General features: G+C 41.2%; 1 protein-coding gene across 3 annotated transcripts in view; it reads left to right on the forward strand.

Annotated features, from left to right (window-relative positions):
• Positions 1 to 23668, forward strand: part of Elp3 (elongator acetyltransferase complex subunit 3) — a 60039-nt gene that overhangs the window by 6521 nt on the left and 29850 nt on the right. For all 3 annotated transcript variants that reach the window (XM_090353661.1, XM_090353662.1, XM_090353663.1), the window contains 7 exons: positions 508 to 578; positions 1793 to 1856; positions 3127 to 3195; positions 4100 to 4254; positions 16453 to 16614; positions 17903 to 18029; positions 20324 to 20517. In XM_090353661.1, coding sequence (XP_090209787.1) covers positions 508 to 578; positions 1793 to 1856; positions 3127 to 3195; positions 4100 to 4254; positions 16453 to 16614; positions 17903 to 18029; positions 20324 to 20517 — 842 coding nt within the window. The remainder of the gene's footprint in view (positions 1 to 507; positions 579 to 1792; positions 1857 to 3126; positions 3196 to 4099; positions 4255 to 16452; positions 16615 to 17902; positions 18030 to 20323; positions 20518 to 23668) is intronic.

Here is a 23668-nt window from a genome sequence, read left to right on the forward strand (position 1 = left end):
TAGGTGGTCTTGTATCTACCACTAGCATGTTTTTCAAACTACATTCCTCGCCTATGTTTGCTCTGCTGGACCCTTGAGAACTTTTGGCACAGACTGTGGATCCATGTAGCCCTAGCTTTGTAGCCCTTGCCATAAATGTTGAGATCTAATGTGTCCATGAGGAATCTCAGTTATGAGGTTAGGTTTGGATATATAATTTTACAAAATTATATAATCTTATAGATCAAGCAACAATTGTAAAGCAACAGAGAGAAAATAATTGTTGACTTTAAAATTTAATTCCTTATTTTGCACTTATAAACTATAATTTATATACATTTTTTAAATGTTAATAAAAAGATCACCCTTGTATCCAGTTTAAGAAGTATAGCATTACCAACACCTTTGGAGCCCATTTGTGTTGCTGCAATTACGTTTTTACCCTTCCTTCTAAAGGGTACCCATTCTCCAGAATTTTGATAAAAAAAATTCTCATGATAACTTTTAAAAATTGTATTTCTTTTTTAGATTGCTGTTGTAGCTGTGATGTGCAAACCACACAGGTGTCCACATATCAGTTTTACAGGAAATATATGTGTGTACGTATGATTTTGATATGTTGTTTGTATTTTAATTAAACTGGTAAATTTAAGTAAACTAGTAAAATTTAATTAAAACTAGTAAATTCACTAGTAAACTAGTAAATTCCCAAATACTTGGTCAGTACATGCTGGTAGTATTTGAAACTTTTTTTTTTTGGTCGGTTGTGGATCTTGAACTCTGGGTCTGGGCATTGGCCTTGAGCTCTTCAGCTCAAAGCTATCACCCTACCCTTTTAGCCATAACACCACTTCCGGTTTTCAGGTAGTTAATTGGAGATAAGAGTCTAACAGACTGGGTTTGAACTCTGATCCTCAGATCTCAGTCTCCTGAGTAGCTAGGATTACAAGCATGAGCCACCATACCCAGCAGTATTTGAAACTTTCTAAGTAGATTTATAGTTCTCTGAAATTGGTAACTATTGATATGATACTGCAGTTCTTTTAAAATGAAACATACAAAGTTTTTAATTCATTGCAGTATTTTTTTAAATGCATAAATTATGGACGGACCTCAGAGCTACAGTCACCTTTTTTTTTTTGGCCAGTCTTGGGCTTGAGCTCAGGGACTGAGCACTGTCCTTGGACTTACTCAAGGCTAGAGCTCTACCACTTGAGCCTCCGCACCATTTCCGGCTTTCTTTCTATGTATGTGGTACCGAGGAGTCGAACCCGGGTCTTCATGCATGCTAGGCAAGCACTCTACCACTAGGCCAAACTCCCGGCTACAGTCACCTTTTTAACAGGACAAATGAAGCTTGGAAGTGGAAGCTGTCTGAATTCCAGTGCCAAAGATATAAAGTAAATTCTGATCAGAGAAGTACCCAAATTAAAAATGTCTTTTAAAAATAGCATACTTGGGATCAGCAGAAGCATATGTCTAAAATTACATGGATCAGAGAATTTCTTGAATATGATTAGCAGGAATGTACTGTGTCAATATCAGTAGGAAAACCTGATTCCGGTAATCTGCCCTAAAAGCATGAACCTCTAAGTGACAGTAAGTACAGCACATTGAAAATGACTGCAGGTTTCCCTTGGTGTATTTTTCTGGTTTACCTGCTGGTAGAGAATATATTATTTACAATATTACACTTCCACTGGGATTTGAAAATGAAGCTTGCTTGCTAGCAGGATTTTGTAGAGACTGTAGGTACTGGAACTACGCTGTGAAGGTTTTGTGTCTGATCTCTGTTTGTTCCTTGTGTTGGCAGCTATTGCCCTGGTGGACCTGATTCAGATTTTGAATACTCAACCCAGTCTTACACTGGATATGAGGTAAAGTCTTTTGCTCTGTTCTGAAGAAGTTTTCATCATAGTTTACAGTTGTGCAATTTTCTTAAGAGTTCTGGGTTTTACATTTTTTTTCTTAACTATAAAAAGCTCTGTGTCTCTTAGTGGCATATATTGTTCTATTTATTGGAGAAATACTGCTGTATTATAATGCAATACTTTTATAGTACTGTTATATATCCACTACTGTCCTACTTGCTTCACAACCTGAAACCTTACGGCAGTGCATGGAGGATGGACTCTGTGATGGTCCAGTCATATAATTGAGGGAACTAAGGCCAGCAGACCTCAGCACCAGCCAGTGAGCAGCAGCTTTGGCTCTGTCCCTCCCCACCAACCCCCATGTGTACTGAAGCCCTGCCCTTGTGAAATGAATGGTCTGACAGTGGAAGTGAGACACTAAGAACAAACAAGAAAACATCACCTACTAACAATCGCTAGGCAGAGAAGCGAGACCCGAGAGGGTGATGGTAGCTGGAACTTCTAGTGCTGAGATGGCCAGGATTCCTGAGAAGGTGACAGTTGATCTCAGACCTTGTGGACAAGAAGGAGCCAGGAAGAGTGCCAGGAAGACTGATTCCTAGCAGAAAGAACAGCTAGAAGAAAGGGCCATAGTGAGAAAGAACAGGGGTAGAGGACGCATACTGGAACATAGTGGATGACAGTGAGGAGTCTTACTAGAGGTGTTGAGAGAAGCCTTTATGGTTTGAAGCAGGGAAATCATGCAGCCAATTTCTGCTTTTAAAAGACCATTCTGGTGGCCATGTAAGAACGGACTAGAGTAGACACAAGAGTGCAAACAGGCCAGTGGGCAGCCCAGGAAGGAGACTCCCTCTTCCAGTGATGTCAAATGCTGCAGATCACGACTGTTTTTCTTTGTATGTGGTTTTCATCTCTTTATCCCCCACCCTTGTTTCTCATGGTTCAACTTCAAAAATACATACTATTTTTTGGTAGAACAGTCCTTTGATGCCCAGCCATCTTTTCTGCTCCTCTCCACAGAAGACAGGCAGGGCTGCTGTTTCCTCTACATCCTCCAAACCTGTCCTAAGGACTCGGACACATGCATATTTGTTTTGCTCAGTCCCAGTTTTTCCCTCCCATCCCCACTCACAAGTTGTATAGTTCATTTTCAACCATGTCCAATGAGCACTGCTGCTGCATTTCTTCACCCTTTGTCCCTCTGTTCTGTGTCCTTTTTGTTTTTCATTTGAGGTGAGTATAATGGAAGGTATTCTGTGTGTTTTTCTCTTAGCCAACGTCCATGCGAGCTATTCGTGCTAGATACGACCCTTATCTGCAGACAAGACACCGGATAGAACAGGTACATTTTGAAATAGTCTTTTCAGTTGTTTGTTTTTTTTTTAATGTTATTTTATTTTACTTCTTTGCTGTACTGAGTTTTAAGCTCAGGTCTTATACTTGTCAAGTAGTTGCTCTTTTTTTGGGGGGGGGGGTGTTTATAGGGCTTGAACTCGGCCTAGGCACTGTCCCTGAGCTCTTCAGCTCAAGGCTACTGCGCTACCCCTGGGCCTGGGCATTGTCCTTGAGCTCTTCAGCTCAAGTCTACCACCCTAACCTTGACCCAAGCCCCACTTCCCTTTTCTTGAGGCTAATTGGAGATAAGATTCTCAAGTCCTTTTGTCTTTTGTGCCAGGGCTGGCTTTGAACCTTGATCGTCAGATCTCAGCCTCCTGAGTAGCTAGGATTATAGGCGTGAGCCACCGTGCCCAGCAAGTAGTTACTCTTATCTCTTAGCCTTGTCTCCAGTCACTCCCTTGTAATTCTTTAATATTTATGTGAAGGAGAGAGCCTATTCTGCGATACCTGGCATGGGCAAAATCTCTATTTGTTAGGAATTATGCTATTTTTTTATTCTCTTTAAGTGTTTTATACTCTAAACAAAATCATTTTTGGAAGCATAGGAAAGTTGTTAGACAAAAGGTGATAGCCTTGAACTCCTGCTTCTCTTAACTTGGCTTTCCCTATGCTGTGATGATAAGGGTGCATGGTGACTTCCAGACTAGTTTCTATCTCCCTCTTTATTTAGCACTCACCTTGGTCTTTCATACTTACGTCTATTTTTTATTAGCTCAATATATTTAATTGCTTCTCATTTTTGAATTTCACTAGTAAAATATTACAAAGTAACATTGGAAATGTTACAGTACTCTGAGAGTAGTTGCCCGCACCTTTCTGATGTTAATGAGTTTTTTTGTTTCTTTCAGTTAAAACAGCTTGGTCACAGCGTGGACAAAGTGGAGTTTATTGTGATGGGTGGAACGTTTATGGCTCTTCCAGAAGAATACAGAGATTATTTTATTCGGAGTTTACATGATGCTTTATCAGGACACACTTCCAACAACATTTATGAGGCAGTCAAGTAAGAAATCCACTTTTTATCCCACTGACAATGATGGTCACATCCTCCCCTGGTGGCAGCCTATGAACTGCAGTGTATACCACACACATTCCCACTTCTCGTGATCTCTCCCGATTGTGAACTCCTGTGTACACTGTGTGCATTCTTACCTCTCATGCTCGTTCCTGATGGTGGACTCCTGAGTGCATTTGTGCATCTCATGCTGTCTCCTGATTATGGAAGGCGTTGTCTTCATTGGAATAATCTTTTAAAAATAAGTGCATATGAACTGTTGATGGGTTTATGTTCTCAAATAGGGAAGGTCGATGTGAACTTTCCACATTAGGATTTGTTTTCTTGGTCTAGCTGAATTGTCAGCCCATCCAAGAAAAAATCTGGGCATTCTTTATCCAGAACATTTAGTCTAAAATCAGCAGTGTGAGCTGTTCTCACAGGGGCTTTAGTTGGTAGGGTGAGGCAGTGTCTCTTTTTACCACTCACTGAAAAACTTCATCATCTATGAGTCAGATTAGTAAATTGCTTATGTCTTTAAACTTTAGAGGATTAATGATGTAATCCAACTCATTCCTCTAATACTGAAAAATCAAACTTTGCTTAGATAAAATTCGATCGGAGGAAACAATTAATTGAAAGCCTCTGGATATAGCAGCGATAACTCAGAAGATTCATTCAGCTCTGAAACTATGAAGTCTTTCCTCCCATGTTTATGTAGACATTCCTCTTAGTTCAGGCTTCTTGGGTAGGGCAATTTGCAGATTAAATGGAATTGAGCTATAGATACTGTGAACATGTGCCTCCTTCATAAAAGTCTGGGCCCCTGGGTTATGTGAGCCTTGTGGTCTGAGGTCCATCTGATGGATTTCTAGGGTGCAGCTACCCTGACAGTTTCATCTGTTCAAATTTTTAACAACTTTGCTTTTATTCTTAGCATGCAAATTTTATTTGTGCAGAAGTGTCTTCCTGCCTAGGGATATTTTTTTGTTCTTGTTGTTTTTAAGTTGTCTCTTAGAATGAAAGTGGGGTTTGGGGTTTTAACTTTATAGCTTCAGATCACGATATGTGTTCCCCAAAACCCTTGGTAGCCTTTTCCAGTTTTAAACGAGGAGGAGGCAGCCTTGTGTTTGTTTCTATTCTTGAATTTGCCTCAAGAGGGCAACAAACACTTTGCTCTCAGATAAAAATTTATATTTGACTGGAGTTTTCACCGGAACAAATCTCATGAATGGCTCCTAGGAAGTTATATGAGTACAATTTGGATGTCATAAAACAGTCTGTAACACTCCACTGGTCTGCCAGCCCACACTCAGCATCAGATTCAGCTTTAGGTTGTGTACTTTTATGAGACCTTATCAAAAACCCCATGTTCTTACTTGCTAGATGGAAGATTTTTGCTACAGCTCCCTGTAGTAGAATTGTTATTTGTTACTAGGGAAACCATATTATTTGAAGAAATAGTAGTTGGGATTTGAACTGGAGACACAATTATTTTCTGATGTTAGATCATTGTGAGATAAGGAGCAATCCAGTACTGTGTTCTCGTCAGGATTTGTGGCTTGACCTTTCTGCTCTCTGCTGTAATGCATGGAGGGGGGACTTTGAGGAGTACGTCCCAGGGAGGAGGGCTAAGGAGGCCCGCTGTACAGCTTCATCTTACTACAAATGGATACTAGTTGTTTTGACTACTTAGATGTCAGAAGTTAGCTTAGTAGAGTTTTATTCAAAGACTAATTTGATTTTTATTTTATTTTTCAGTTGGTTGTGGGGCTTGAACTCTGGGCTTGGGCACTATCCCTGAGCTCTTTAGCTCAAGGCTGCAGCTCTACCCCTTGAAGCCACAGCACCACTTTCAAAGACTAATTTGAAGTTAGAAATTTTAAGCTAAAAATTATTTAGTGGAAGATGAGTCCATAAATTTAAGATTAGGAATCTCTCTGGGTGAAGGTCGTACTTTCCCACTGGCTCAATGCCCCTGCTTTATTTCCCTTCATTTCACTTGACTAAAGATTTTAAATTAAGATTGTGGTTAGAGTTTAAAAGAAGAAGCCAGGAGCGGCGGCTCACGCCTATGATCCTAGCTACTCAGGAGCCTGAGATCTGAGGACTGAGGTTCAAAGCCAGCCTGGGCACTAAAGAAGCTAAAGAACTGGAGACTCTTATCTCTAATTAATCACTAGAAAATGGGACGTGGGGCTGTAGCTCAAGGGGGAGGCCCATAGCCTTGAGCTCTAGGACAGTACCCAGGCCCGGGTATAGCATAGTAGTCTTGAGCTGAAGAGCTCAGGGACAACCCCCAGGCCCGGGTATAGCATAGTAGTCTTGAGCTGAAGAGCTCAGGGACAACCCCCAGGCCCAGGTATAGCATAGTAGTCTTGAGCTGAAGAGCTCAGGGACAGCACCCAGGCCCAGGTATAGCATAGTAGTCTTGAGCTGAAGAGCTCAGGGACAACACCCAGGCCCAGCGTTCAAGCCCCACAACTGACAAAAAAAAAAAAAAGTCCCAATAAGAGGAGCTTGGTTGCTATTTGTGGCAAGTTATTAGCAAGAAGTAGGCATAACCTGTGGGAAGAAAATGGTAAAAAGAGCAGAGAGCCTTTCAAGGACAAAGCAGATATGGGCTCTGTGAGGTCTCATTGAATCAAGCCCCGTGCTAATCAGTCATTCCGATGGACTCAGCTGAGCTCTTCAGAAATCTCTGGAGAATAACAATTACTGGTGACTATCATCCTCAAGAAACGAAAGGACCATCAGTGGGATCTGAGTCACCCATTCCCCAGAATGCAAATGCTGCCAGATAACTCAGAACAGCCTTTTCAAGGAGTTTTATTCCTTTTTAATCAGCTCTGCCCAGGAGCAGTTTTACATTCAATCTTTAATGCTCCTGGGCCGTCTGCACAAGATGCAATTTAAAATGGTAGTTACCCATCAAGAAGTGAGTCACGCTTTCTCCCTGTGGAATTCTTAATTCATTTCCGCTCCTTCCATCAGTTGCTTTAAACCTTCCAACTGTGTCCTTACATGTCTTGGAAAAGCTGGAGTGGTAGGTTATGCTAGCTAGGTCCCAGGCCTGGAAGACTTTGTAGACTTGCTGAGTGGTGCTGGAAGCATGAAAGTGACTGGCTACCTCCTGCCTTGCAGCCCCATGCCAGCAATCTCTTGCATTTCTGGACGTTGGCACTGATCTTTTCCTACCCTTCACATTCTTTAATGGCTACTTCTTTCCTTAGTTACCATAGAAGATAGCCAGGGGTTTTTGGCTTTGTTGTTGTTGTGTGTAACAATACTGATGCTTGAACTCAGGGCCTGGTGTAATAGCTAGGGTTCTTAACATATGCTGGCCAACCTAGGCATCTTGAAAGTGATGATTTTTTCCCCTCAGCAATTTGGTTGAAGTGAAAGTTTCCCAGTGAGCTGCCCGCACAGCGATCTCCGGGTTCTACATCACTCTGTCCTCCCCACCGCCCGGCCGTCCATCTTCATTTTGTGCATTTCAAAGCAAGTTGCATGGTTCATACAGTCTTCCCCTCTCCCTCTCAGCGGAGACCAGATACTTGGTGATGCACGTTAACTGTGTTTGCTGTTCAGTATTTTGGATTGTTTTTTTTCCTACTGAAGTAAACTCACATATGGTGAAATACACGGATCTGAGGTGTCCCGGTCGCTGATTTTGACAGACAGACATGCCTGTGTAAAAAATTCCTCTTAAATACAGAACATCACCACCATCCCAGAAGGCTGCTTTACATCTTCCTGGAAATCCTCATATGCACCTCTCAGAGGCAGCCTTTTTTTTTTAATCTTTTTTCCCCTACCATGGATGTTTTGCCTAGAACCTCATACAAATGGGATCATCTGGCATCTAGTTTTTTGCATAAGACTTCCTTTAATGGCACAGTATTTGGAGATTCATGAATGTTACAGGATGTTTCAGTAGTTGTTAACTTGTTAGTGCCCAGTAGTTTGTCACTGTGTGCATAGAATTCCATAGTTTCTCCATTCTTCTAGTGATGGTCACTGAGGCTTACTTCTACTTTATGGCTATTGTGAGTAGAACTTCTTGTAGAAGTTTCCTTGTGGATATCTGCATTTAGTTCTCCTCTGAACTAGCTAAAGTACAATTGCTTAGTTTTGTAACTGCCAGACATTTTCCAAAAATGACTATACCATTTGTGAGAGTATGCATACATTTGGTGGTTCCATATCTTAACCAATATAATGGTGTTGTCAGTCCTTTTAATTTTAGCTATTCTGGTGGGTGGGTGTTGGTATCTTAATTGTGTTTTTAATTTGTGTTTTCCTGATGATTAATAACATTAAACATTTTAGTGTGTGATTTTGCTATTTGAATATATTTCCTTTGGGTAATGCTTGTTAACTTTTTTTTGCCCACTTTAAAATTTGGTTGTTATGTTCTAGATGCCCAGTCCTTTATCAGATAAGTATTTTGCCTATATGAAAACCTGGTCCTTGACTTGAACTATTCATCATATTAGTGATATCTTTGAGCAGAATCAATAAGGTCTGATTTAGTCATTTTTTTCCAGTATGGTTGTTTCTTTCTATATTGTTTCTAATAAATCATTACATGCCCCCAGAGTGCAAAGATAGCCTCCTGCTGTGTTCTGGCTATAGTTTTAGCTTTCATAGTTAAGTTTATGATCCATCATCAGTCAATTATATGTGAAGTATGAAGGAGCTAATTTTTTTTTGTTGTTATGCATGGATATCTAGTTGTTTCAACATCACTTCTTTAAAAACTTTCCCATTTGGATTCTATAACACCTTTGTTAAAAATCAAAATACTGAGCTGTCATGCCTATAATCCTAGCTACCCTACAGACTGAGATCTGGGTGCTTGTGGTTTGAAGTTATCCTGAGCAGAAAAGTCTACCTCCAATTAGCCAGCAAAAAGCTGAGCTGGAGTAGATAGGTGCTAGCCATAAGTGAGAAAGCTGATCAATCCCCAAGCCCATGTTCAAACCCTGGTACTAGGAGGGGGAAAAAAGGACTGTATTAATCTGGGTGGACTCTGTCTTCTCTTCCATTGCTGTTTTATGTTTTTCCGACCTTATGCCAGCATTACATTGGTTTAAGTACTGTGCTTTTCAATAGATATTGATTGAAATCAAGTAATCTAAGTTTTCTTACTCGTTGGTTTTCAAGATTACTTTGGATAGTCTAAGTTTCCTTATAAAATTTATAACCTGTTGGCCAATTTATATTAAATAGTGAGTCAGAATTTTGACTGTGTTGAAACACAATGCTTTGGAATTGACAACTTACTGAGTCTTCAAATCATGAACACAGTCTGTGTCCTTGTTTAGTTAAGTCTTTAGCTTCTCTTAACACCTTCAGTGCACAAATTTTGTAAGCTTTCTACAAAACATTTCTCAAATGTTTCTATGTTTGTTGAGACTATAGAATTTCATTTTTGAAATTGTATTTCCAGATATTTTGTACCTAATAGTTTAATATTACAAATGTATATACATAGTTAAATTTTGTATGTTAACCCTATAAAACTGTTACATTTTTAGAACTAAAATAGTTCTAAGGATTATTTTTATAGCTATTGGAATTTTCATCCTATTTACATCTTCCTTTTGAATCTGTACCTTTCTGTATGAATCTGTATGGTGGTATTGGCTGTTTGTTCCCACAGAAATACTTAACATTTCAGCATTAAGTACAGCATTTTTTGTAAGGTATTTATGGATACCTTCACTAGATTTAAGGCTTTTGTGGAGAGGTTTGGGTTTTGTTTTGGTCTTTTAGTAAGGGTCTCTGTCTGAAGCCCAGGCTGTCCTCAGACTCAAAACCTTCTCTCAGAGTGCTAGGTTCCCAGTATGAACCACCAAACTCAACTCTAGTGTGTTTTCTCATGAGAGATGTTATTGTGGCATTGTGGCATGATAAAATACAGGTTATTGTCAAGACCTGCTTCATGGCTTGGGCATATATATACATGAGACTCCTCAGCCAGTAGCTGAGCCTGGTGCCCCACACTTGACATTCCAGCTACATGGACTTTTGAGATGAGAAAGACTCGAGGCCAGCCAAGCATAAAAGTCTTTGAGATTCCATCTCAACAGAAGAAGCGGGGCATGATGGTATGCGTCTTATCATTCCAGCAGTGGCAAGATGAAGTGGCAACATGAAGAAGGCTTTTGGTCCAGATACATACACAGGAAGAAAAAATGAGACCCTGTGTCAAAAATAACCAAGGCCTAACCAAAGATGTAAAGGAATTATTTAATGAAAAGTATAAAAGCCTAACGAAAGAAATTAAAGAGGATACCAAGAAATGGAAAGACATCCCATGCTCATGGGTAGGGAGAACCAACATAGTGAAAATGGCCATAGTGCCAAAATTGATATACAAATTCAAAGCAATCCCCATCAAAATCCCAAAGACATTCTTTACTGAAATAGAAGATATAATCCAAAGATTCATATGGAACAAGAAAAGACCTGGAATAGCCAAAACAATTCTAGGCAAAAAGAGTAATGCTGGTGGTATTACAATACCAGACTTCAAACTCTACTGTAGAGCCATAATAACAACAACAGTTTGGTACTGGCACAAAAATAGACCAGAAGATCAATGGAAAAGAATAGAAGATCCAGAAATAAAACCACATACCTATAGTCAACTTGTATTTGACAAAGGAGCCAAAGATATACAGTAGAACAAATACCACCTATTCAATTATTGGTTCTGGGAAAGCTGGGCATCCACATGCAGAAAACTAAAACTTGATCCCAGCCTGTCCACCATGCACAAGCATTAACTCAAAATGAATCAAAGACCTCAATATCAGGCCTGAAACCTTGAAACTGCTACATGATAGAGTTGGAGTGACACTGGAACTCATAGGCACAGGTAAAAATTTCTTGAACAGAGTCCCAGGATCACAACAGGTTGGAGAGAGACTCAACAAATGGGACTACCTAAATATAAAAAGTTTCTTCACCGTTAAAGCATAGCTACTAAAGTAGAAAGACAGCTGACCAACTGGGAACAGATATTTACCAACAATACATTAGCCAAATGCTTAATATCCAATATCTACAGGGAACTTTAGAAACTAATCCCCCCCCCAAAAAAAAAACCCAACAAACCAATCCCTAAATGGGCAAGGGAACTAAAGAGAGACTTATCAAAAGAAGAGGTTCAAGTGGCAGAAAAGCATATGAGAAAATGCTTATCATCCATGATCATAAAGGAAATGCAAATAAAAATAACCCTAAGATACCACCTTAGCCCAACAAGAATGGCCAAGATTTTGAACTCAGACAATGACAGATGCTGGCGGGCTTGTGGAGAAAAAGGAACCCTACTGCACTGCTGGTGGGAATGTAAACTAGTTCAGCCACTCTGGACAACAGATTGGAGGTTTCTTAAGGAACTGAAAATTGACCTTCCCTACAATCCCGCCATACCACTTCTGGGCATCTATCATGAACATCATAACCCAAGATGTGATAAGGACACCTGCTCAGCTATGTTCATCTCTGCACTATTCACAATAGCCAGACGATGGAAACAACCCCGATGTCCTACTGCAGATGAATGGATACAAAAAAATGTGGTATTACAGAATGGAATTCTACATAGCCAACAGACAAGATAAAATAATGGCATTTTCAGGGAAATGGATGAATCTAGAGCGAGTCATGTTGAGTGAGACAAGACCAAAGGAACAAAAGGCGCATGGTATCCTTAATATGTGGCTATTAGATCCAAACAGTACAAGAGTGGTTACTAAATATTTGCATACCCAATGCTATGGACATGGTATTGGAAATATAAACACAATTACATAGGCATAAAAATCTATGACTCTATAGACATGTTTTATTACATAGATTAATATGTATCTATGACATAACTAACCCTCAGCCTAATTTTAATTATGTTCTAAAATCTAAATGCCAGTGATTGTATATAGAGATTCCCTTCTTGAATACTTGTTTGTTAAACATGTCATTTGAAATATATAAAAATCAATGTTAATAAATTCTTTAATAAAACAATTCTAAGGCAAAAATAAAAAATAACCAAGGTCTAAAGGGCTGGAGGAGTGACTCAGCAATAAAGCACCTGCTTAGCAAGCATGGGCGCTTTCTAAATAAAGACTTCTGAAGTGGTGCTGTGGCTCAAGGGGTAGAACAGTAGCCTTGAGCTGAAGGGACAGTGCCCAGGCCCAGAGTTCAAGCCCCATTACCAACCTCTCCCTTAAAAAAAAAAAAAGTCTAAATAAAGACTTCCCTTATGACCTAGAATATGGTATCTTTTTGAGCGTATTCAATGGGCTGATGGAGTATTCCATAGATGTTCATGCAGTCCATTTGATCATTAGTATATTCTGAAGTTTTTTTGTTACTGTTTTGGAGGGAAAGGACTAGATGAGCTGTCTGGTGCAAGAAAAGTGCAACCCCACTCTGTCTGTATTGGGTTCTGTCTATGCCTTTATTGTCGGTAGTGTTTGTTTTACATAATTGTGCTAATGTTCAGTAAATATGTGTCTACAGTTTTGCATCCTGAAGGATTATTTCCATTATCAGTATAAAGTGGCTGTCTCTTTTGAGTAATTTTGGTTGAAACTTTTTTGTCAGATGTGATTATAGGTACTCCTGCTTTTGGGTTCCTGATAGATCGTTTTCTGTCTTTTTACCCTAAGCTTGTGTTTCCCTGACAGGAAGTATGGTTATTTATTTGTTTTTATAGGCAGAAATTAGTGGTTTGTTTTTAAATCCAATCTGCAGTCTATTTCTTTAAATTGGAGAACTGAGAGTATTAATATTTCCAAGTTATTACTGGTAGGTTTTGGTGTTTTCTGTTGCTTTATTCTTTTTATTCTGTCGCTACCTAAATAGTGGGGTTTGGATTCAGGGCTTCATGCTTGCTTTTTACCATCCCTCCAGTCCTTTGGGTTGTGGTTATTTCTCTTAGGATGGCTGGAATCACAGTCTTCTTCTGTGGTTCCTGCTGTACCTGGCATGACAAATCAGTGTTACCAGGCTCAGCTGATGGCTGGGATGGAATTTTATGAACTTAGTTTTTCAAAGACTGGCGTTGATGCACATTCCTCCTGATCTCAGCCTCCCATTTACCACGGATGACAGGCATGAACCACTGTGCCTGGCTTGTTTTGCTGATTGTATCATTGGGCAGTATGGCTTGGTTGCTTTTAAATTCCCACATAATTGGCATCTCTCTCTCCACCCCTGATTCCTACCTGTAACTAAAATAAGGAAAAAACTGACAATATGTAATTGGCCTAGTTATACTTCCCAGAGAACTTTAGCATCTTTAATACTTGGCCCTGTTCTTGCTGGCATATTTTTTTTAAGTATAGAATTTTTCTGGGCATGGTGGCTAACACCTATAATCCTAACTATTCAGGAGGCTGAGATCTGAGGATCCAGGTTAAAGCCTGTGAGACTCTTCTCTCCAATTAATCACTAGAAAATGGGAAGTGAAGCTGTGGCCCCAGGGGTAGGGCTGAAGCCATGAGCTGAAGAGCTCAGGGACAACATCCAGGCCTAGAGTTCAAGCTACATGACCCACAAAAAAAAAAAAAAAAAAGCATAGAATTTAGCTTAGCATCTCCCTAAATAGCTGGATTGGCCAAGTTTAAAATGAACCACACACACACACACACACAAAAAGAAATATAGAACTGGATTCAAGCAACCCTTGTACCAGCCCGTGCTTTGTCTCTGAGAAGTAGATAGCAGATCCTGTGTGGCAAAGTCTGTGACTCCAGAGAGTGGAGACAGAAAATGAGCCATGCTACTGCGCAGCTGTCTAGATGAGGTAAGGATTATCAGGGACTACACATGTCAGCCCAGATTAATTAAGGCCCCATAGCCATAAATTTGCATGTTAAAGAACAAATATATTGATAGCTTTTCAGCTCTGTTAAATGAAGCAGTAGATATAATGTGACATAGAGGACATACCAAGCATTAACAAAAATTCCTTTCAAAGATACAGTGTGCCATTGGAAACTTGACCTTATACTTTGTTGTTTGACAAAATAAATAGTCCCTTTATCGTTTCTGTTTTCCAAATTTGCTAAGTTCTACTTAACTGCTTTTCAGGTGAAAATACAGTTCTGGAAAGAAATCTAAAATACTGACTCAAAAACTTGTAATTTTTTCTTCCTTCATCTGCTTCTTGCAAAAGGTAATGACTTGTTGTCTTGTCTCTGCTTTTGAAGTGGAGTAAAATACTGTATTTGAGAACAGTGTTTGCCTCTGTGGCCTCGTCTGTGTTCTGACTTACGAAGAGGCCTTACCATCCTTGCAGTAGCCTCTTCTGTGTCCTCCATGGGGCTTGGAAGCTCTGTGCCGTGAACGGATTAGCCTAGGAGCATACCCTTTCTCTGCACAGATTCCTCCTGCTGGAATTGCCTGCCCTCTAGTTTTTTTCCAGTGATGCAAGCTGTTGCCATGCAGCCAGCTTGCTCACCCAAAGGCACTGCTTTTAAGAACCATTAATACAGTTTATAGTACAGCTTTCAGTTTGGGTTCTTTTTTTTCTTGTCTGTGGGGGGGGTTGGGGGAGTTGAACTCAGGGCCTGGGGACTGTCCCTGAGCTCTTTTGCCACTTGGAGCCACAGTGCCACTCCTTAGTTACTGTATAAATTATTCACATTTAGAGCCTCAGTCTTCTTTTATCAGCTTTTCTCTATAATGTATGAATATTTTAATTTTAAAATTAAATCCCATAAGATAATTGCTGTTGGAAGCCAGTGAGTTCTATGGATCCTGATACTATGTACGACATCCTGTCATCGATGTCCTTGGGACTCTGCTGTTCCTGGGGATAGGATTTTGATTTTTTGTTTCAGACAAGCCAAATGATTTATTATCCTTCCTTAAGCAAGATTTGATACAATGTGAACCCTTGATCTTACTCATCTTTAAATAACTTTGTAGTAAGTAGTTGCTTATTATTTATAGTGTTACTGCTGGTATAAAACCTTACAGAATGCTGAAAATAAGCAGGGCAAAAGAATTTGACAGTCTGGAATGAAAGGCCTTAAAATTAGTCATTCTGTCTTAGCAATTCTTTTTTTTTTTTTTTTGCCATTCAGTCCTGGGGCTTGAACTCGGGGCCTGAGCACTGTCCTTGGGCTTTCTTCAAGGCTAGTGCCCTATCACTTGAGCCACATCACCACTTCCGGCTTTTTTCTATGTATGTGATACCAAGGAATTGAACCTGGGTCTTCGTGCATGCTAGGCTAGCACTCTACCACTAGGCCAAACTCCCAGCCCTTAGCATTCTTTACTTTCTCTGTAATAGTGATCATTAGAAATGAGAAAATGAGCGAGGCACGGTGGCTCACACCTGTAATCCTAGCTACTCAGGAGGCTGAGATCTGAGGATCGCAGTTCAAAGCCAACTTGGGCAATACAAAGCTGAGAGACTCTTATCTCCAATTAACCTCTAGAAAACCAGAAGTGGGGCTGTGGCTCAAGGTTAGGGTGGTAGCCTTGAGCTGAAGAGCTCGGGGACAGCGCCCAGGCCAGAGTTCAAGCCCCATGATTCCTCCCATGCCCTCCCCCCCCCCCGCCAAAAAAAAGGATCTACATTCAGTGGGGTGCTTGCTTTTCTGAAACTCAGTTTCAGTGAATGACAAACATTTCCTAATTTTGTAAATTACTGATCAATGTAATAGGCTCCTGTGGAAAGATTTCCGTGCATGTAGAAGACATTTCCTCTAAATTATTTCTGTGATCATTACCCATCATCTTTTTCTTTTACTTAAAATGACTCTAAAATACAGAGTAGGAAATAAATATAGCAGATGGTTTTTACTTGCATGAAAAATGGTTGCTAGGAATTAAGAAATAGGTTTTCACAGTTGCAATCACTGTTTTCAAGGCGATGGTGGTTGCAGCCTACTGCATGAGAATAATAATGGTAATGATAATAACATTACAATGTGCAGGCTCAGCCATGTCGGCTCTGTGAAGGGTAGGTACTGTTATTGTCATCGCCAGACAAAAGCAGCTGATAGCATTGGCGTTTGTGTAGTAAGGAAATATCAGAAGCAGGATTTGAACTGGATGCCTGGATCCAGATCCCACACACCATACCATTCACTGACTATCTGGGAGGACTTAGAGAAGGTGCATAAATAACCCAGAGGTGGCGGGTTGGTCACGTTTAGATCTGCTCCACAGGTATTCCGAGAGAAGCCTCACCAAATGTATTGGCATTACTATTGAGACCAGGCCAGATTATTGCATGAAGCGGCACCTAAGTGACATGCTCACCTATGGCTGCACGAGGCTAGAGATTGGGGTGCAGAGTGTCTATGAAGATGTGGCCAGAGACACCAACAGGTAAGCTACCGCAAAGGACCTGCACAAGCCTTGCCCTCTCCCACTGACATTGTCAGTATCCATGTTCATCCTTTCCTCCTGCAGCCAGTCCCAGGAAAAGGGGTTTGGAATTCTGCCCATTTTCTCCCTTGGAAATACTGGAATTTGAACTCAGGACTTTGTGATTACTAAACAAGTGCTCTAAATCTTGAGCCATTCCCCAAGTCCTTTTCACTTTAGGTATTTTTTTCAACTAGAGTCTAATTTATGCAAATGCTATCCTGGACCACAATCCTGTTTATGTTTTGCCCATAGCTGGGATGATACGTGAACACTGCCAAGCCAGTTTTTTACTGGCTAAGATGGAGTTTGATGAACCTTTTTGCCCAGACTGGCCTCAAACTACTGTCCTCCCAGTCTCTACCACCTGAGTCGCTAGGATTGCTGTGAGCATCAATGCTCGGTTCAAATTCATCCTTTTACAAGACTTTCTTCAGTCCATCCTGCCTTTCATTCCAGTCTTTCCCTAAGGACCCTTTTCTAGCTGCCTGCCAGCACATTTATACTGCTTCCCATCCTCACCCAGTCTCTTTGTGTAAGAAGCTGGAGGCAGGAATCAAGGCCTGTGGTGTAAAGTACGAGAGAAGGCCAACAAACATGTAGTAAATGGGAAGGTCTTGGCAGTAGAGATTGACACTGGGTTGCCTCAGACATGTAATCAGCCTAATTTCTGCATGAGCATGACTCTGGAAAGCTAGGTTGAGAGGATCTGTCCACATGACCCAGAGTTTCCACCCCTGCCCCACTGACAACTATCTATGTCACAAGTTTCTCCCTTCCTCTCTCCAACACATATTATATGTTTTAAAGGAAATGGGGTGTGTAGGAAGCCACAGCTTCTACGTGATGCTGAGCATTTCGTTCTTGTTCAACATGGATAATTACACCAGTGAGATTGTTCTGACTCACAATGCAGAACCAAATAATCTTAGTTACTTGCATATGTATATGTACACACACACACACATACAGACACGTGTGCGCGCGCGCCTGCATTAGTATTACATTGATTCTGTTTACTCATCGCTTACTTCTACAACTATAGCAAATATATAAGGGGACTTCTGAGAAGTCAGTAAAATGATTTCCTTCTGGCATCCTCAGAGGTGAGTTGTGAAAAGTGGCTTTCCCAGACTTTGTTTCCCCAGCCACATGACTGGTCTCAGGATATCCTCCTCCACCCCACTCACTCATTGTAAATTCATTGTCCATGTACTTGTGTAACAAGCAGTAAATTTTCTTTTCTCAGGGGTCACACAGTGAAGGCAGTATGTGAGTCATTCCACCTGGCCAAAGATTCTGGGTTCAAAGTTGTGGCTCATATGATGCCTGACCTGCCAAACGTGGGACTAGAACGAGACATTGAACAGTTTATAGTAAGTTCTACCTTAAACCCAATGCCACTCACTATCTGCTTCTTACAGCCTCTCTGCTCTTGTGGCTTGCTATTGAATTTCTCGCATATTAAAGCAGTGTGTCCTCATTATAGAGTATTAGAAACTTAATAAATAGAAGTCACCCCAACCCCAGTGCCAAACAAAACTTTGTGTCTTTTAAGGAGTCCTACAGAGGTGTTTCTTCCTGCTTACAGGTAAGTAGTATGGTAGAGCATAGTTCATAGACTGGCTCTTCCATGCCACCAGCCTTAGTCCTCATCAAGCCTTCTGTGTGCCTAGAATGTTGGAGTTGGGTTCTCTCCAGCTTCTCCAGGGACTATATCTTCCCATCAGCCTACACGGAGAGAAGGGATACTTTATTTCCATGTCTGTCCCCTTCCTGCTCAGTCTCTGGGCCTTCCGATCTGGGCCTGCGCCTCTAGTACGACTGAGCGGCTTTCCATCAGATACCTCTCCTTTCCCAGTTTTCCTCAGCAGTCATCTTTCCAAAGATTTTATTAGTCTTACTTGTCCCTTACTTGCCTGTTCTGTTGTTCTTCTAAGTTTTTGCTTCCTTTAAAATCTTTCCTGTTATTTTATTGTGGTTTGGTAGGAAAATGAAGGAAATATATTTTATTCGTCTGAACCAGTTCATACTATTTTTATATCTTTACAAGAAGGGTCTATTAGCCGGGCTCGGTGGCTCCTAACTACTGTAATCCTAATGACTCAGGAGGCTGAGATCTGAGGATCAAGGTTCAAAGCCAGCCCTGGCACAAAAGGACCAGAGATTCTTATCTCCAGTTAACCGCTAGGAAATGGGAAGTGGGGCTTGGCTCCAGGGTAGGGCGGTAGCCTTGAGCTGTAGAGCTCAGGGACAGTGCCCAGGCCGAGTTCAAGCCCCAAAAATTAAAAAAAAAAGAAGGGTCTATTAGTCCACATTTCTCCCCGAACTCTCACGTTCAAATGTGGATTCAAAGTATGTGGAGAGCACCTTGCATACATGCTCCTTGCAAGTGGCTAGAAGATTCATTAATTATCTGATGGATCGTTCCATTAGAAATGTTACAGGGAAATCCACAAAACACTTGCCTCTACGACCACATGATGGCTAAAGAATTCAGTGTTTAGCACTTTAACAAATCAGTGAGCTCAGAAACTCTGCAGCTTCCTTTCTTTGAAAAGCAAGTTAAACAATAGAAAGCTTTGCAAAAGTAATGTAGCAAAAGATATTTTTATTGGAGGGGTAGATACCTATGCATGGGGGCAAGGGAGTCAGAGGGAACTGTGTGAGCCCACCTCTACCTCCATCAGTAAGTACAGCACAAAACCAGGATGGAAGCAGATCAAAGTCATGAGAAGGGCAGTGCGTACCTCGGGTCTCACGTCTACTGTCCAAATAAAGAAATAAGGCAGACAGCAGGGACTACGTAGGACAGAAAAATGACTGTGCCAAAAGTAGATGAGTTAGATGCATTGCTCAGTGTCCTGATAACAAATGGACAGTGTGTATTTCAGGTGAGAAATGGTGCCAGTTGATCTGAGGACAAAACTGTCACCTCTAGGGATCAGCAAACTATTTCTCTGAAAGTCCAGGTAGTAAATACTCTGGGTTGTCTGTGTTTTTCAGGTGTTTGCTTTTTTGCTTTTTGATTTTTTTTTGGTGGGGGGAGTGATCTTTTATAACTTTTTAAAAATTTAAACAAATGTATTTTATTACTAAAGGAGGATGGAGTGGCACAGAAAGTACTTGAAGGTCAGGAATACCCTCTGAAGAATAGCTATAAGCTGTGGTCTGAAAGTTAGCTAGATGAAGGAAACTTGATGGACTTCCCAGGCAGAGGAACAGGTAGAAGGGCAGTGTAGAGAGTGCCAGTGAGGGGGGCCGGGAGTTTGGCCTAGTGGTAGAGTGCTTGCCTAGCATGCACGAAGACCGGGGTTCAATTCCTCAGTACCCCACATACATAGCAAAAAGCCAGAAGTGGTGCTGAGGCTCAAGTGGTAGAGCTCTAGCCTTGAGAAAGTCCAAGGACAGTGCTCAGGCCCTGAGCCCAAGCCCAGGACTGGCAAAAAAAAAAAAAAAAAAAAAGAGAGAGAGTGCCAGTGAGATCACATGGCGGGAGGCCTGCAGTCTAGCACACAGGTGCTTTGCTGTGGTGGAACTCTAGGAACGGGGGGTTTGCATCCTCTCTATCTATCTGCCCTTTCACAAGAAGAAAGGATGCTGGCCCAAGACTGAGATTGCTGTAGATACAATAACTGATACAGACTTGACTTTCTGTTCCTACTTACAGGAGTTTTTTGAGAACCCTGCTTTTCGTCCTGATGGTTTGAAGCTCTACCCTACTCTGGTGATTCGTGGAACTGGGCTGTATGAGCTTTGGAAGTCGGGAAGATACAAGAGTTACTCTCCCAGTGACCTGATTGAGCTGGTTGCTCGCATTCTTGCCCTTGTGCCTCCATGGACTCGAGTGTACCGAGTGCAGAGGTAGTGTGTTGTCTTTTATTCCCTAGATAATGGGTGACTAATTTATTATTTGCTTACAGATTCTAATGAGAACAGTCTGATTTCATTTTGAGGGTTTTGAGGTTTGTATGTTAAATATGAACCGCTTAATAATCTGGTTTTTTTCCTAAGAGACAAAAAAAAAGGTAAGGTCATATTTGGAATCATCTACCTTTTTCATGTAATCTCTTTGTACCTTTTGTTTTTGTTGGTTGGCTGTTTTTTGTTTTTGTTTTTTTGTTGTTGTTGTTGGTTGCTTGTGACAAGGTCTTACTTTGTAGCCCATGCTGACCTCAAAAACTCGTCATCCTTCTGCATGTACCACCATACCCAGCAACCGAATTTTTAATTAAACATACCTCATAGCATTGAAAGAACATTTCAAAAGCTGTTGAGTTACTGCATACCTCTAGTCAGAACATTTGTCATAAGGGTTCATTCCTTCTTTCCTGCCAAAATTTGCCTATGTTTCAGTATTACAAATACAAGACCAAAGGTGACAGCCAAATAAAATCAGCCACTGTGGCTAGCTCTCCACTGCACATAAAAGCTGTTTCTAATTATAGAAAACAGTGAATACTGAAAACAGAATTGTCAGCTACTTAAGGAACATTTTAAGTCAATAGTCTTTAGGATCCAAATTGCCTATATAATCTGTTTCTCTTTTTTTTTTTTTTTTTTTGCCAGTCCTGGGCTTGAGCTCAGGGCCTGAGCACTGTCCTTGGACTTTCTCAAGGCTACAGCTCTACCACTTGAGCCTCAGCACCACTTCTGGCTTTTTTCTATGTATGTGGTACCGAGGAATCGAACCCGGGTCTTCATGCATGCTAGGCAAGCACTTTAACCACTAGGCCAAACTCCCGGCCCCCATAATCTCTGTTTCTAAAGATACACCAAAAAAAATACTCAGGATATCTTCAGTAGAAAAGTCAGCTGTAAGCCAGGCACGGTGGCTCATGCCTGTAGTCCTAACTACACAGGAGAATCAAGGTTCAAAGTCAGCCTGGATACAAAGGACCTGAGACTCTTATCTCAATTAACCTCTAGAAAATGGGAAGTGGGGGTTGGCTCAAGGGTATTGGCTCAAGGGTAGGGCGGTAGCCCTGAACTGAAGAGCTCAGGGACAATGCCCAGGCCCAAGGGTAGGGTGGAAGCCTTGAGCTATAGAGCTCAGGGACAGCACCTAGGCCGAGTTCAAGCCCCCTGACCCACCCAATAAATAAATAAATAAAAAATAAGTCAGCTGTTGTAAAAATCATTGCTTTGTCCTTCCTCTTTTGATTTCCTTTTCTCTCCTTCCTCCAAAATAATTCAGTGTGAAAGACAGATGAGGTAGAACAATGTGGACGTCCATGTCAGGGAGGCAGGGAACTGCAGGGGCCCAGAGATGCTGCCAGGGTCACTCGTAGGGAGCAGACAGGCTGCTGATCTCTGAGTGTGGCGAGCAGGGCATTCACTCCTGTGTAGTGCTGACAGAGGAGGGGTGGCAGAGTGTGGAGGATCTCATTAGGAGCCGAGTCGGGCAGAATAGACAGTGGCAGCTGACTGGTGACTTGCAGGATTGATCTCATCTGTAGATAGATTAAGGTGATGAGGTGCCAGGTTGGTTGTCTAAGGCAGTTATACTGTGGGGACAGAGGACACTGAAGTGACTGCTGGAGTTTTGGAACAGAAGATAACTGATAAAATCCCAATTCTCACCATAAAGATAGGTACAGAAGTGTATGTAAATGTACAGATGACAATAAGTAGCAGGGAACACACCTGGCCTCCAGGACTTGACTCTTAGATTGGTTACTTCCCCACTGCTGTGCCACGACCCGATTGTGCTCGCTGTTTCCAAGGCATCCGTCATCATGCACACAAGGCAGTGTACATTTTAACAGTCAGTACGCAGAGCGGTGGATGGGAGAAGAGAACGTACTGTGAGTTTTTCCTTTTCCCCGTTTATCCATCCCGGGCCCCCAGCCTGTGAAATAGAGTTCCACATTCAGGGTGGCTTTCTCTCTCCCTTAATTAATCCTCTCACAGACATACCCAGAGGCGTGCTTTGTTGATCTTTAGGCACTCCTCCGTTCAGTTAAGTTGGCCATGAAATGAACCATCATGGTCTCTAGGTACCATCCTCTACTAGAAAGAATAATGTTTTCTTTTCTTTGGAGGAATGGCTCATTGCAGGGTTCAGACAAGGAAAGTAAACCTGGCTGTAACCTTTTGTGCCAGAAAATAAGAACATGTTCAAGAGAAGGACAAGTTGAAAGGGCTCCTTTTGGCCCAGAGTGGGACAATTTCAGGATGAAACTAAATCACATCAGCAGATTATAGCCAACTGAATATAATAATCTCTGAGTCCACTGGTAATCATAATTAGATCAACATTGTAAGAATGAGAACATAACATCAAGTCTTAATTTAGGCAGAGTTCATATTTGCACATTTACCTCAAAATCAGTATGTGTGGCACATTTGCTACAAAGCATTCACAGACTTGTGCGGACCATTGAAAATAAAATCACCCCACTCTTAGCTGAGACGAGCAAGGTGCCCTCAGCCTCACTTTCCAGCTCTCACACTTCACAGGTGTGTCCTTGTCACTCTATGTAGTGCTGCAGTCTTTCAGATTTTTGTGCTGTTTGTTAGGAATTTGCTCTTTGAAATAACCCTAAACATAGTACTAAAATGCTGTGATGTGTCTTAAGGAGAAAATATGTGTGTTAGGTCACCTTCCTTGAGAGAGCAGGAGATAGGACTGTTGATAGTAAGTGCATTGTGATGAATCAGTAATAGATGATAGAAACTCACATAAATTTGTGTCTATTAATAGGCATAAAAGCCATGGGAACTTAACCCTACACTTTCCATAGGAACAGTGGCTCGGGGTTTACTACTTCAGCCTCAAGAACATGATTACCTACTAACTAGATATTATCTAGTAACATCGCTAGAATTGACTATGTAGGTGGGGAGTACCTCTTTATAACATAATACTAATTATGAGGTGGGGAAGCATAGCTTGACAGTAAGAAGCCTGTCCGCTGATCAGGAGAGCACTATTAGAAAGCGCAGTGCTGTGCTGTCTGCTAGTGCTCTTCAGCCAGAGTCCCTATCTGGATCTAATATGAGGCAACCACAC

The sequence above is a fragment of the Megascapheus bottae genome, chromosome 20 (genome assembly GCF_031878675.1).
Source record: "Megascapheus bottae isolate mThoBot1 chromosome 20, mThoBot2.hap1, whole genome shotgun sequence".
In the NCBI taxonomy this organism is placed as follows: Eukaryota; Metazoa; Chordata; class Mammalia; order Rodentia; family Geomyidae; genus Megascapheus; species Megascapheus bottae.